The 11735-nt window shown below is 38.2% G+C and overlaps 1 protein-coding gene across 1 annotated transcript; it reads right to left on the bottom strand.

Moving 5' to 3' along the window:
* Positions 1 to 1359: 1359 nt before the first annotated feature.
* On the bottom strand, positions 1360 to 10346 carry rerglb (RERG/RAS-like b). Its single transcript, XM_031867305.1, has 5 exons — positions 10253 to 10346; positions 7699 to 7755; positions 6797 to 6870; positions 4993 to 5141; positions 1360 to 3349 (listed from the first exon to the last, which is right to left on the bottom strand). Exons 1-5 carry the CDS (start codon positions 10302 to 10304, stop codon positions 3064 to 3066), a joined length of 618 nt encoding a protein of 205 aa, XP_031723165.1. The 5' UTR covers positions 10305 to 10346; the 3' UTR covers positions 1360 to 3063.
* Between the last annotated feature and the right edge of the window lie 1389 nt (positions 10347 to 11735).

Raw genomic sequence — 11735 nt, 5'->3', positions numbered from 1 at the left:
TATGATGGTGCTTTGTGCTGCCATCTAGTGGATACTTCAGGAGCATTTGTTTCGGAGGCCAGAAATCAGTGTAATAATGGTGCATTTCTCACTTTTCCTGCCTCCAAACCAGCTATTTTTAGAAGCTCCACACAGGAAATTCCTCTTTCCTGAAGGCTTTAGAGAAACGCCTCCTCTCATGGTCATTTAATTAAAGTTGAGCTCAAAGTGAAGCAGCACTAAAGCTAAACTAAAACAGCATCTTATTAAGCAATGTTTAACTTTAATTTCCTCTGGAGCAGCCGATGTTTTTACAGTTTTTACAAAAGAGATATTCGTCTATAAAACGTTGCATACGTGAACTCATTTTGTCAGGATGGGTAGTGCATTCTTTCTTTACAGGATCATGGTGACATAACTGGATTTAAGAAGCACAACAGCAACAGCACTGAATGAGTTCATGCCCTTAATCGGTGTGCGTTAGTGTTTTTCATGAAGTTTAAAAGTTCAAGACATTTTTCAGATCAATAATTATTAAATTGACCAATTACTATTTACACAATATATCATACTAAATGGTTAATAGCAACATTATTGTACAGGTGAATGTATTTAAATGATATATCAATTGGCAATATAAGAGACTGAGTATAACGTATTACAATGAACAGTATAGTCAACAATAAACAAACACTATGGCTTCCAGGAAGAAGCATTACTATGAAAAGAATTATAAAATGCATCAAAACTGACATTTCCCCTCCTAAAACATTATAAACCGGCTGCGCAACAACTCTGAACTGAAGACATCTCCACATTTTAAACACATAGACTGTAAATAAGAAGTGGACGTAGTCATCATGATGCCACCGACTGGTTTGTGAACTGCCGTTTTGAAGCTTTAAGTTTGGCATTTTGGCCATCGCCATCTTGTTTTTTTGCAACCAGTGAACGGAAATGACCATAATCGGACTTTAGAGGAGTGAAGTAGAGACGCCGTATCCTCATGCAACGGTTCGTATGATGTAAAAAATGTACTCATTTTTGTGCATATTCCTATAGATGTCCAGCAACACGTGTCAATTGTTATATGCACACAGTCTTTGCAAAATAAATGGATGAGACCAGCCTGGGTGAGACCTGTCAATCATAAGGCAGCCCCTCCCTAAAACATACCCTGCTTTATCATCTACTTTATTCTAAATGGACCATAATTTACTCAATGAACATCATGCTGCATTGAAGAAGACTTGAAACTAGAGATTGAGACCATAAACTCATGTTTACAATGTTTACTGAGGTAATAAATCAAGAGAGAAGTAGAGTCATTTTCTCATAGACTTCTATACAACCAGAGGTGTCGCCCCCTACTGGCCATTAGAAAGATTGCAAGTTCACTTCCGCATTGGCTTCACTTTTCAGAACCAGAGGCTGCCGCCTGTACGAAGCAGAAGGGCAGTTTTAAAACTAAAGACGGAGATGCTTAAAGTAACAACCGACAGCGACGACGGTTAGTAACCGGTGAGTTCACGACGAGGGCACCGTGATGAGGGCGGGAAAACTTCTCAACGTCACCAGCAAATCAACAACTCATCAGAACTCTTCATTCCTCTGTGTTGTGATTACCTTTAATGATAAACAGTTATGTCTGATGAGTGAGAGACTGAGGAGAAGCTGATTACAGACAATCAAAGCTTCCCACATCTGATACGAGCCAGAGTGTTTCATGTGAAAAGCGGTAAACGAGCCGGGAACGATGCTCTGAGAGTATTTTCTGAATATCTGTTGTAACAAACTGAGTCTGAATCAAAGCATGCTTTCATAAGGAGTAAAAGTTGTCACTGCATGATAAGTTACATTCTGATTGATGATGTGGTCTGTGAGAACTGTATTCACATGTTTGGGGCATCATTCTTTAATAGATTTACGCTCACATTTATATTTCTGGGATCAACCGAAAGTCACTCTATCGCCTCCAAGTAGTTGCAATAGCTGGTTTTAACAGATGACTCTATTGGCCCCCTGTTCGTTTTATCATTGTTTTTAAGATTTTACTGATCACTTTTAAAGCTCCTTGTTCTGGCTCTTCCAAAGTCCAGGTTCAAAACGAAAGGTGATGCGTTTGCATTTTTATAGACTTGCATTTATGTTGTGGTGTCTTTTTATTGCTTTTTTCAGGTTTGCAAGGCTTTTAACATAACAAACCACAAAGGTCAACTTTTTGTCAAATTTCACAGGTGCTTCATTCTATCATTCCAGTTTTTCATAAATCAATTTGTTCTTTGTTCTTCATATAGTTGTTGTCCGTTTGTGTTATATAATTGGTGCATTTTAAAGAACATTATTATGTAGGCGGACTTTCCTAAAATAATTTTTAAAATAATTCTTCAGATGGCATTAATTACACAAATAATCCTGATTTGGGGAGAAATAAATTCACATTTTGCTACACAGTAGTTTATTCTTGGGGTCCTTGTAGGTAGTCCTTATATGTTAAACATGTTGGTGGGGGGAGGGTTACATTAAAAAAGAGTATTTCATAGAAAAATTGTTCATGTTAATACTCCCAAAAGTAAGATATAAAAAAGTGGTATTGATACTGAAATAATAAACAATAACCTTCTGGAGTCAAGATTTCCAACCTTTTCAACATGTGATCCTTTTAAACGCAAAATCTACTTGGAGCCACTCTTGATGTTTATGTGTACAAGTTGTGACAAGAGTGTTTGTTTGTTTGTTTTACATTTGAATTTAAGAGAAAAGTCAGATTTCAAACTTTTTCCTTTTATGTTCCTGTACTTTTGTGACCTCTGACCTCCAGGTCAACAACATCCTGCTTTGCTTTAATCATAGCAACATAATAAGTCCTTTTCCAAATAGCTTAACTCTTTGTCTTAACTCAAAGCAGGGAAACATATCTTAGGAAAAACTAAAGCAACTAAAAGCACAAAACTTGTCAAAGATTGTAGAAAAGTATAATTTGGACTCTTGCATGTTGCTCACAGTGTGAGCAACATGAGGTTAATGTTTGTACTGAAGCAGTTCTCAGAATGAACAGTTCCCTTTCTTCTCTTTCTTACTTCCTCACACTGACTTCCTCCTCTTGCCGAACACGTTGTTGATGAGCTTGGCCATCGACTTGGAGCCGCTGTAGCGCCGCCGGTCGGCCCTGTACTTCAGGTGCTCCATCACCTTCCGGATGAGTTGTGTGAAGAGGCCGGCGATGTCCTGGTAGCTCTCGGCGGCCGAGACCTCCTGGAAGTGACAGCGGCTCTCCTGGGCCACGCAGCGGCCCTCGTCCTCACGCACCTGCCGGGCGTGACACAGGTCCTGCTTGTTTCCCAGCAGACACACGGGAACCTCCACCTCCCTAAAAACAGAGAAGAAGAGCGATGAAAGCAAATCACTTTTTACTTTTAAACCTCATCAAACTTTTTATTGCAACGAGTCGTCTGGAGAAGCAGAGTTCAAACTCACAGAACTTTTATTTTATTTTTGTAGTCAAGATCCAAAGATTTAAAAGACACTAAATCTCATTCTGGGTCAATTTTATATAATGATGCACAAAACATCTGGAATATATCCGTTCAATGGAACAATGCACCCTTAAAAAACACGAGATCTTAATTGTATAGCTTCAACCAAGTGTTATGAGAAGCAAATACTAAAAAATGGTCATACAGACTTAACTAGATATACTTATCTGAAGGATAAAAGGTATGCAATGTGCATTTGTTTATTTCAATGCCTCAGATACTCATAATGTATACAGAATTATGGTTTTAGTTTAGTTATCTTATTTATACTATGCATCTATTTGTACTTCCTTTTAACTTTTTAAATCTTGACCTGTAAATCTGCTGGAAGAAGGTATATTTACTCCACTACACTTAAAGTAGAGGTACTTGAGTATTTCCATTTTCTGCTACTTTATACTTCTTCTCCACTACAATTCAGAAGTAGATATTGTACTTTTTACTGCAGTGTATTTATCTTACTTTGTAGATCCAGATTACTAATACAAAATATATTCAACAAATATATTATTATATTATAATATCATATAAATAACATATTATGGATCGCCCATATACATATATATATATATATATATGAAAGTGATGAACACATTAATGCATCAATAATTGTAATCAAATATTAATAATCTGAAATGGGCCATTCTGCAAAATGACAACTTTTACTTAAATTATTGATTCTCATATGTTTGTGCTTTTACTTTAATGACTTTTTTTGCAGTACTGTTACTTGTAACAGAGTATTTCTACACTGTAGTATTGCAATTTCTTTACTTTGACAAAAGAGTGTTTCTTCCACCACTGTTATAAACCTCCAAAAATTATTCTTAAAAACACCCTAAAATCTGGTTCTGTTTCCATCTATATTTGATTTACTCACACAAGCACAAGTGAGTTCAGTCTTCATCTCCATGGAGAATAACTGATCGACACACTGGTCACATACTGACTGAATAAATATCTTCACTCAGTTTCGAGGAAGCTCTGGCACATGACAGGCAGCCTGATGGATGTGTTTGGCCCATTTTTCCAGCAGACCACATCTACTAAATGCCTCTGGGTTAAATAATGAATCCCTCGTCATTATGAATCATTCATCAGTTTGTCAGGACCGCTCATTAACTCCCAGCATTCCTCAAATTCAAGACTATGAGGATCCCAGTTCGGCTTCATAGACAGCAGAGCACTGGTACTGTTTGCTTCTGTTTTCTCCCAGGGTTTAGATAGATAGATAGATAGATAGATAGATAGATAGATAGATAGATAGATAGATAGATAGATAGAAGGGTAGGTAGAAAAACTATTTTTTTGTAGTTCATGCAGCTTTGCAGTGATGGAGCGCCTCACACTCTCTGGAAATAGTATAATAATAGAAACTACAGAACACCAGCTGCTTTCATCCACCAAGTCTCAACCAGAGTTTCCCCATCAGCCTCTGTTCAACTCATAATAAATCAACCCTCATTGTGCTTCTCACCCTTTGCAGTTGTCCATGCGCGCCTCCCGAATCTGCCGCAGGATGTTCTTGGCGTTGATGAAGGAAGGGCGGTCGCTGATGTTGTACACCACCACAAAGCCATCTGCCCAATCCACCGGCTCCTCCAGTATACACCGGGCCTCTGAGCTCTGCCAGAGACAACACACGCTTTTATTTTGACACTGACCATATGAAATTAGTATGTATAACTTCCTGTATGGCTTGTTCTTTTTCACTGGGACAGATTCAACCAGACAGAATTAGTCGAAGTAAATGGTCTTCATGTTGTGTCTTTTAGTAGTTAGCAACTGACAAACATGAGCTATAGACAGCATTGGCTCATTGGTAGTTCAGTAGTTTTGGCCACTGATTTAATTAAATAAACCTCAATTTGTATCTTAGAAAAGCAAGATGTGTAAAATATGATCACACACATGATATAAAAGTTCAAAAGTTTTCATATTTTATTCTTAAATTTAATTTAGATTTATTGTGTGGCTTTAGTTAGAATTATCAAAAGAAAAAGATCCTTTAACATAGTATTTAGTATTTGAAATTAATTTAGATTTAATTTCGATCCATTTTCTGACTTTTAAGTTTTAAATCCCCTCGGAAATGAACACCCACACACTCACGTATTTGGTTTAAGTTTCACTTGTACTTGTACGTTACATTACAACGGCTAAACTTTCTAAAAACAGAGATTGTTTTGCTGTGTATCTGGGTGAAAACTACAAATTGTCTATTGTGAGGCCCCTGACGCCTTGTACTTGTCTGTATGGCCCCAAATCAAAAAAAGTATTTAACTATATATTGCCCCTATTGTTGGCCCACTTCTTCCAGAGCTATTTTACTGATGTTCTTGTCCCCCTGAGAATAGGACTCTGTTCAAGTTCATGATCTTGAGGAGAAATAAACAGTGTAGGAAGGACAGGGGGCGCGAGGAGGACATGTCGGAGCACTGTAAAAGCTCACTTATCCCTTTCTCTTTATTGACTCCATAGTTTCTCTCTGCAGTCCAGGTCAGAAGGGCAGGACATGGAGTCACTGTTTCTTTATGAAAGGGCGGCCTTACAGTGAGTTTAACCGACAAAGACAATGGCACTTGTTCTGCCGAGTCGAGGGGTATTCCAATAAAATACTAACTCTGCAGTAAAAGGCCTCTCAGCTCTTTGGTCTGGCTGAAAGAGAAGTAACCGGGTTATATGGCTCTTTTCTTCAAAGAGACAGCCACTGGCGCACATGGCTTCGGGGATACTCTCATAAACCTTTTGGGATTTAACTTTAAGTACTGTACGAATCGCACACGTGCCGGCCCAAGGACAGTATATAACCATGACTCATTCAAGGTCACAGAGATGTAGTGCAGACTGAAAACCGGACACTTTTTATGGGAAACGCTTGTAGCTCCAAAACTAACCTTCACCTCGACTGAAGGATTGAGAATTAATTTTTTTACAATACTTGGGCTTTAAAAACTTTTTTTAAACGCTGAAGAAACATTTGAAAATAATGCTGAAAATAGGAGAGCTTCTCTCGACACCCTGACAATTTGGAGACAGCAGGTCTTCTCCCAACACTGAAGATTTATCAACATTTTTACTAAAAGTTATGTTGCCAAAACTGTAAGTGATGATAATCTTAAGTCAAACTAGTTGCTGGAGTGAAAAGAAGGGAAGAACTTAAAACAGAAAACTTCAAGGTCCAACTGCAGCTCTGCTTTTCTATTATTCTATTATTATGCAAAATATCCAAAGGTCTGGATCCTGTCAATGATATGAATTGTGTCAGTGATGTGTTGTACCTGAGAGCAGGGGTCAAAAACTTCCAGATTTAGCTGCCTGCCATCGATTGACAGCCTTTTGTGGTACAGGGAATCTGTAACGAGGATTAGAAGCAGTCAAAAAATAAATAACAGTAATATTCATCGATTAAAATATTGACAGGAGTGAGTGGAGAGTGAAACAAATGATAAAATATTAGAATTAAAATAGATAAATGCTAATGCAAACTGTGGTGGAAAAAAATCTTTTCAACCTCCCTGTGAGAAATAATCGCGATGGAAACTTCTTAAAGTATTAAAATCATATTTAATGAACAGACACTTCAATAAAAATTCAGCTGAATGGATAGAGCTCTTTCCCCACAGATGGTCCAGAGGTCTAACAACAATGAACAGACAAAACAGAGGGTATATGCACGTTATCTCGTCTCCTCTCCCTTCACCGCCCCCCCCTCTCGCAGATGTAGTCCTCTGCTGCACCCAACAAGGCCACGTTCCCAACCTTTTCGTGGGAAGAGGGTTAAGATTATATGCAGGTTTAGTGATACAAGACAACTGAAGAACGGAATGATACATTTCTCCAGCACAAACTTTATAAGGTGGTAATATGTCAATGTTTTTATTTACAGCCTCCTCTACTGCCCCAAGTGGCAGAAAAGAGGTAAATGCGGGTTTAATTAGATCAAAATGTGAGAAACCATGAAAAAGACATAGATGTGCACTAGAATAAATTGGTGTTTGGGATTTACTATTTCTATCTTTTTACAGCTGTAATCATTTTTGAATTATGCTGCGTATAAAAGGTATCCTGGTTTGTTTATCTCATGAATGCTCAGGTGAAATGTAGGCATCGAGTGTCTGGAGATAAACTCGGTTCTCCAGGACCGAAACCAAAACCCCTCATCGAATCTGGAAACACTTACTGGCGTTAGAGGCGTATTCACCGATGAAGCGCCTGGTCAGGAACCGCACAAGGACAGCTGGAGGAAACAGAAGAAATGAAAACACAACTAAATGAATCACGGCCTCATTACACTCTCATCGCTCACAGGTGGCCGCAGTGGGGGTTAAATGACCCTCATTCACTCCCGCAGGCGCAGCACGGGGCCAACAGTCTCTGGGATTGGAGCGGTGAAACTGTAGCCTCACATGAAAGAGGATGTATGGCTCTGCTGCAAGGCCATGTGTGCATATTTGGCAGGCTGAATGGTTATATTTACCCCCTCTGCTTCGCCTCCAGACTGCGAGCCACATTTAAAACTGACTAGCTTTTGGTCCCACAGACAATCAGTTTCAGTTATGGGCTGAAGTTTCAAGTTGCTGACTGTGGTCATGGGCTTCTGAGGGGCTTATACAGGGGTTCTGCTACGACTACGAGGACACACAAATATGGATATGGCCTAAAACGTTACTCATGCATGCACAATTCAACACAAAGGACAATTCTTTTGACAACAAAACAATGATAAATGTGTTTTGAAAGCAACAAGCAGAACAGCAAAGAGCAGCAAAACCTATTAAGTGGACACAAACATTCACATACAGCCCTCCAGAGGCTGCAGCATCTCCACAGTAACAGCTCTGCTTCACCGCCAGGCAGTGAGAATGGAGACGTCCCATTGTTTTATGAAGCTTGAACACATCGTAGAGCCAGTCTGCCTTTACCAGCACCACAGAGACTGAATACTGCAACAACAAGGATCCTATGACTCCCCTCCTACCACCTCACCAGCATTTGTCACTGTCGTTTGACCTTTGTAGATTCAAGGTATGGTCACAAGAATTGTTCAAAGTCTTGGAAAATAAGCAGATGTGATTATTCAGCCCAAAATACAGATCTTTTACATATATTAAGAGTAAATTGCACTGTAACTGTAAAAGGCTTGATGTAGTTAATTACAACACTTAACAAAGTCAGTGGCGGGGAACTTGAGCTCCCTAAAGGTAGACTGCACTGACTCTGACTGATAAACCCTCAATGTACATTGTGTTTTCGCCTTTTCCAACCTTGAAATCAGCTCTTTGACAGATGTGTTTTATTTTACCAAAGGTCATGGATTCTCTTAAGGCATAAATAATCTTAATTATTTTAGTTAAATCTCAATGAATGGAACAAATAACCTGTTGGTGTTGTGTGTGGTTTTTTTGTTATGTAACACGGAAAAAAGGCCAGTGAAATTAAAAGCTATGCCAAAATGCAGATGGTGTACTCAAAACGATCAAAAAGAGTAGAACGCTTGACACTTAATGGCCGCCATCTTGGCTACGTAGCTGAAGGGAATATTTCAGTCGCGGTTACTGTTTGTCCACTGCACACCGCACTATACAAATGTATTCAACTATTTAGTTGAATCAGTATTGTTTATTGGGTTAATTTGGCAGTCTGTAATGATTTGGTACCGCAAACGATTTCCTGTAAGTGCACGACAGCCGCGTGCTTCGGCTTCTATGTCTAATTTTTGTTGTCTGAGTTGATTTGATGGTAAAAAAGTTTCTCCACTGGGAATTATTAAAGATTTCTAATCTAAATTATTTAGACCACAAATACGTTCTGGAAAAAACTGGTACAACTTGGACCTTGTTTCACTTTTTGTCAAACTACTGTTTTAAATGTAAGAATGAATAGCTACAGTTTGCAGTTAGATATACCAGACAATAAGTCAGTAAGCGAGTTAGCGTTGGCTCCAAACAGCGTTGCCTCATTTTATCTCCAAACATTAATCCACAAATTGTTGGGATGTAACTTAGTACATTTACTTAAGTACTGTACTAAGGTACAATATTGAGGTACTTTACTCTAGTAAATTAATTTGATAGTTTGAGTTACTTTGCAGATTCAGATCAATAATAGAAAATAATCAACAAATAAATATATGTAATGTGAAGTATTATTATGGATGAAGATATTGATCCCTTGGGACCTTTGTAGGATAGAACCGGAAAAGCTGGAGGGCACGATACCCGAAAAGTCCTGTATTCAAACTCTTACTTGAGTAAAAGTACAGAAGTATAAGCATCAAAATACACTTGAAGTATCAAAAGTAAAAGTATACATTATGCAGAATGGCCTGTGGCATCATCTACTTTATGTAATGCCGGGTAGCTTGAATCATAATTTATTGGTTGATTTATATTTCAAATGAATAATCTGAATATGCATAGTTGGCTAACTAGTAACTAATGTCAAATAAATGAAGTGGAGTAAAACGTTCAGTAAAAATATAAAGTAGCATAAAAATGGAGAACACTCAAAAGCACAAGTACCTCAAAATTGTATTTAAGTAGCAGCCTACGTGAGTAGATGTACTTAGTTACAGTACATTACAACACTTCATTATTTTTGCACCAAAAACCATCATTATTTGACAAAAAGAAAGCAACAAATATAACTTTTAAATGGCCTCAGACACCGTACAGAGACGATATAACTTTTTTTTCTGCATCTGTTTGAAATATAAATCACCTCCAGCCACTCACCTGATTTCCCAGCCCCCTGGCTTCCCAGCAGGGCCAGCTTGATGTCGTTCATGCCTGTTCTCTGTCAGCTGCTCAGCTGGCTCTCTGTGTTGAGTCTGGTATCTGGGTTAGCGTCGGCACACTAAATGTTCCTTACAGTCCAGGCTGGATGGGAGTACAGGACTGCCCCCTCTCTGTCTCTTCAAAGGGCTGTTTCACTTTTCTTTTTTTTTTTAAAGCTGGAGTGAGAGAAGAGGAGGGGAGATAAGCGCCCTCCTCTTCTCTCTCGGTCTGTCTGTGTGCCAAGCGCTCTTTTACTCTCTCTCTCTCTCTCTCTCTCTCCTGTCTCCAACAAAGCGCTCTCTCCCCTCTTTTTCCCCTCTCAATCCATCTGTTTTTCTTCTTTCTTTCCTCTCTTGTGCCCATATATCTCTCTTTTCTGCCTCTTCCCCCTCCTACCGAGAGGTTACTCAAGGGTCACGGCTGACTAAACCGATTGTGCCGCTCCAACACTGTAACTGTAGTCTGGCTGCCATCTATGGACATTTGTGTTATTCTTCATACTGTAATGTTATGGAAGACCATTTGCACCAGGAAAATAAATAGATGAAGTGTTAGGAATGATTTACAAGAATATAAATCACTTTAATGTAATTTCTCTTAGAAATTACAGTTTAGAGAGAAAATACTGCCTGAACGCTTTTTTATCAACGTAAAAAGGAAATGTTTTTAACGAACAAATTGCATCATGTTCCTACAGAACGTATCTGCAAAATGATTCCTGACAACATTTCATTTTATTTTCCTACAATATGGCCACTTCAAATACAATCTCCACTCCTTGCAACTAAAACATGAAGCCTTCTGTCGCATTGATGCTACCAAAGCTCTGCACATTTTATAAAGTGAGTCAAAGTTGTGTCATAATAGGTCAAAATTGTAATTCACTTATCAAAAGTATGAAATTTACTAGGTCAGATTAAAATTGTTTAATTTAATTGAATTACATTTTATCAACATAATAAACGTTTTTAATGAACATATATGGCAAGTTGACTATATTGGCTCCTGCAATGCAATATTTGTAACCGAAGTTTGATTAATGTCTTTTTGTGGTTGTTTAGGCACTCAAAGCACTTTTTTTGTGAAAGATTGTGGTCTTTGTTAAATATTGAGGTGAACAATGAGTTGAAGCGCAAGACACGTGTTTAATCAAACATTCAATCTAAACTTGTAGCCTAAACAAAACCACAAGCTTCTTGCACTTTGCACTTACTTATTATAACTTAATTTCCCATAATTACGACTATTTTTTATCATTCATAACTTTATGGGTTTTTTTCTGGCAGAATTGGGCTTCCATATCTTGTGACTTCCTATTCAGTTAAGATCAAGAAACCAGAATTTTTATTTCCTCAGGTGTTGAAGTTATTGTTGTTATTGTTGACGTCTATGTGATAAGACCTCGCAACGTCACACTCCAATCCAGTGTTTATAATATTCT

This window comes from Anarrhichthys ocellatus, unplaced genomic scaffold, assembly GCF_004355925.1.
Source record: "Anarrhichthys ocellatus isolate YVR2014 unplaced genomic scaffold, GSC_Weel_1.0 scaffold2, whole genome shotgun sequence".
Taxonomy (NCBI): Eukaryota; Metazoa; Chordata; class Actinopteri; order Perciformes; family Anarhichadidae; genus Anarrhichthys; species Anarrhichthys ocellatus.
Note: the sequence above shows the minus strand (reverse complement) of the source record. Positions and strands in the feature narration are given on the sequence as shown.

What these genes read in the sequence shown, in the direction of transcription:
- rerglb (XM_031867305.1), bottom strand. Translation starts at nt 10,304, where the DNA reads ATGAACGACATCAAGCTGGCCCTGCTGGGAAGCCAGGGGGCTGGGAAA. An exon ending in TGAATACGCCTCTAACGCCA is followed by an intron (nt 6,871 to 7,698) that starts GTAAGTGTTTCC and finishes TCCTCGTTACAG; the next exon opens with ATTCCCTGTACCACAAAAGG. An exon ending in CGCATGGACAACTGCAAAGG is followed by an intron (nt 3,350 to 4,992) that starts GTGAGAAGCACA and finishes CTCTGTTTTTAG; the next exon opens with GGAGGTGGAGGTTCCCGTGT.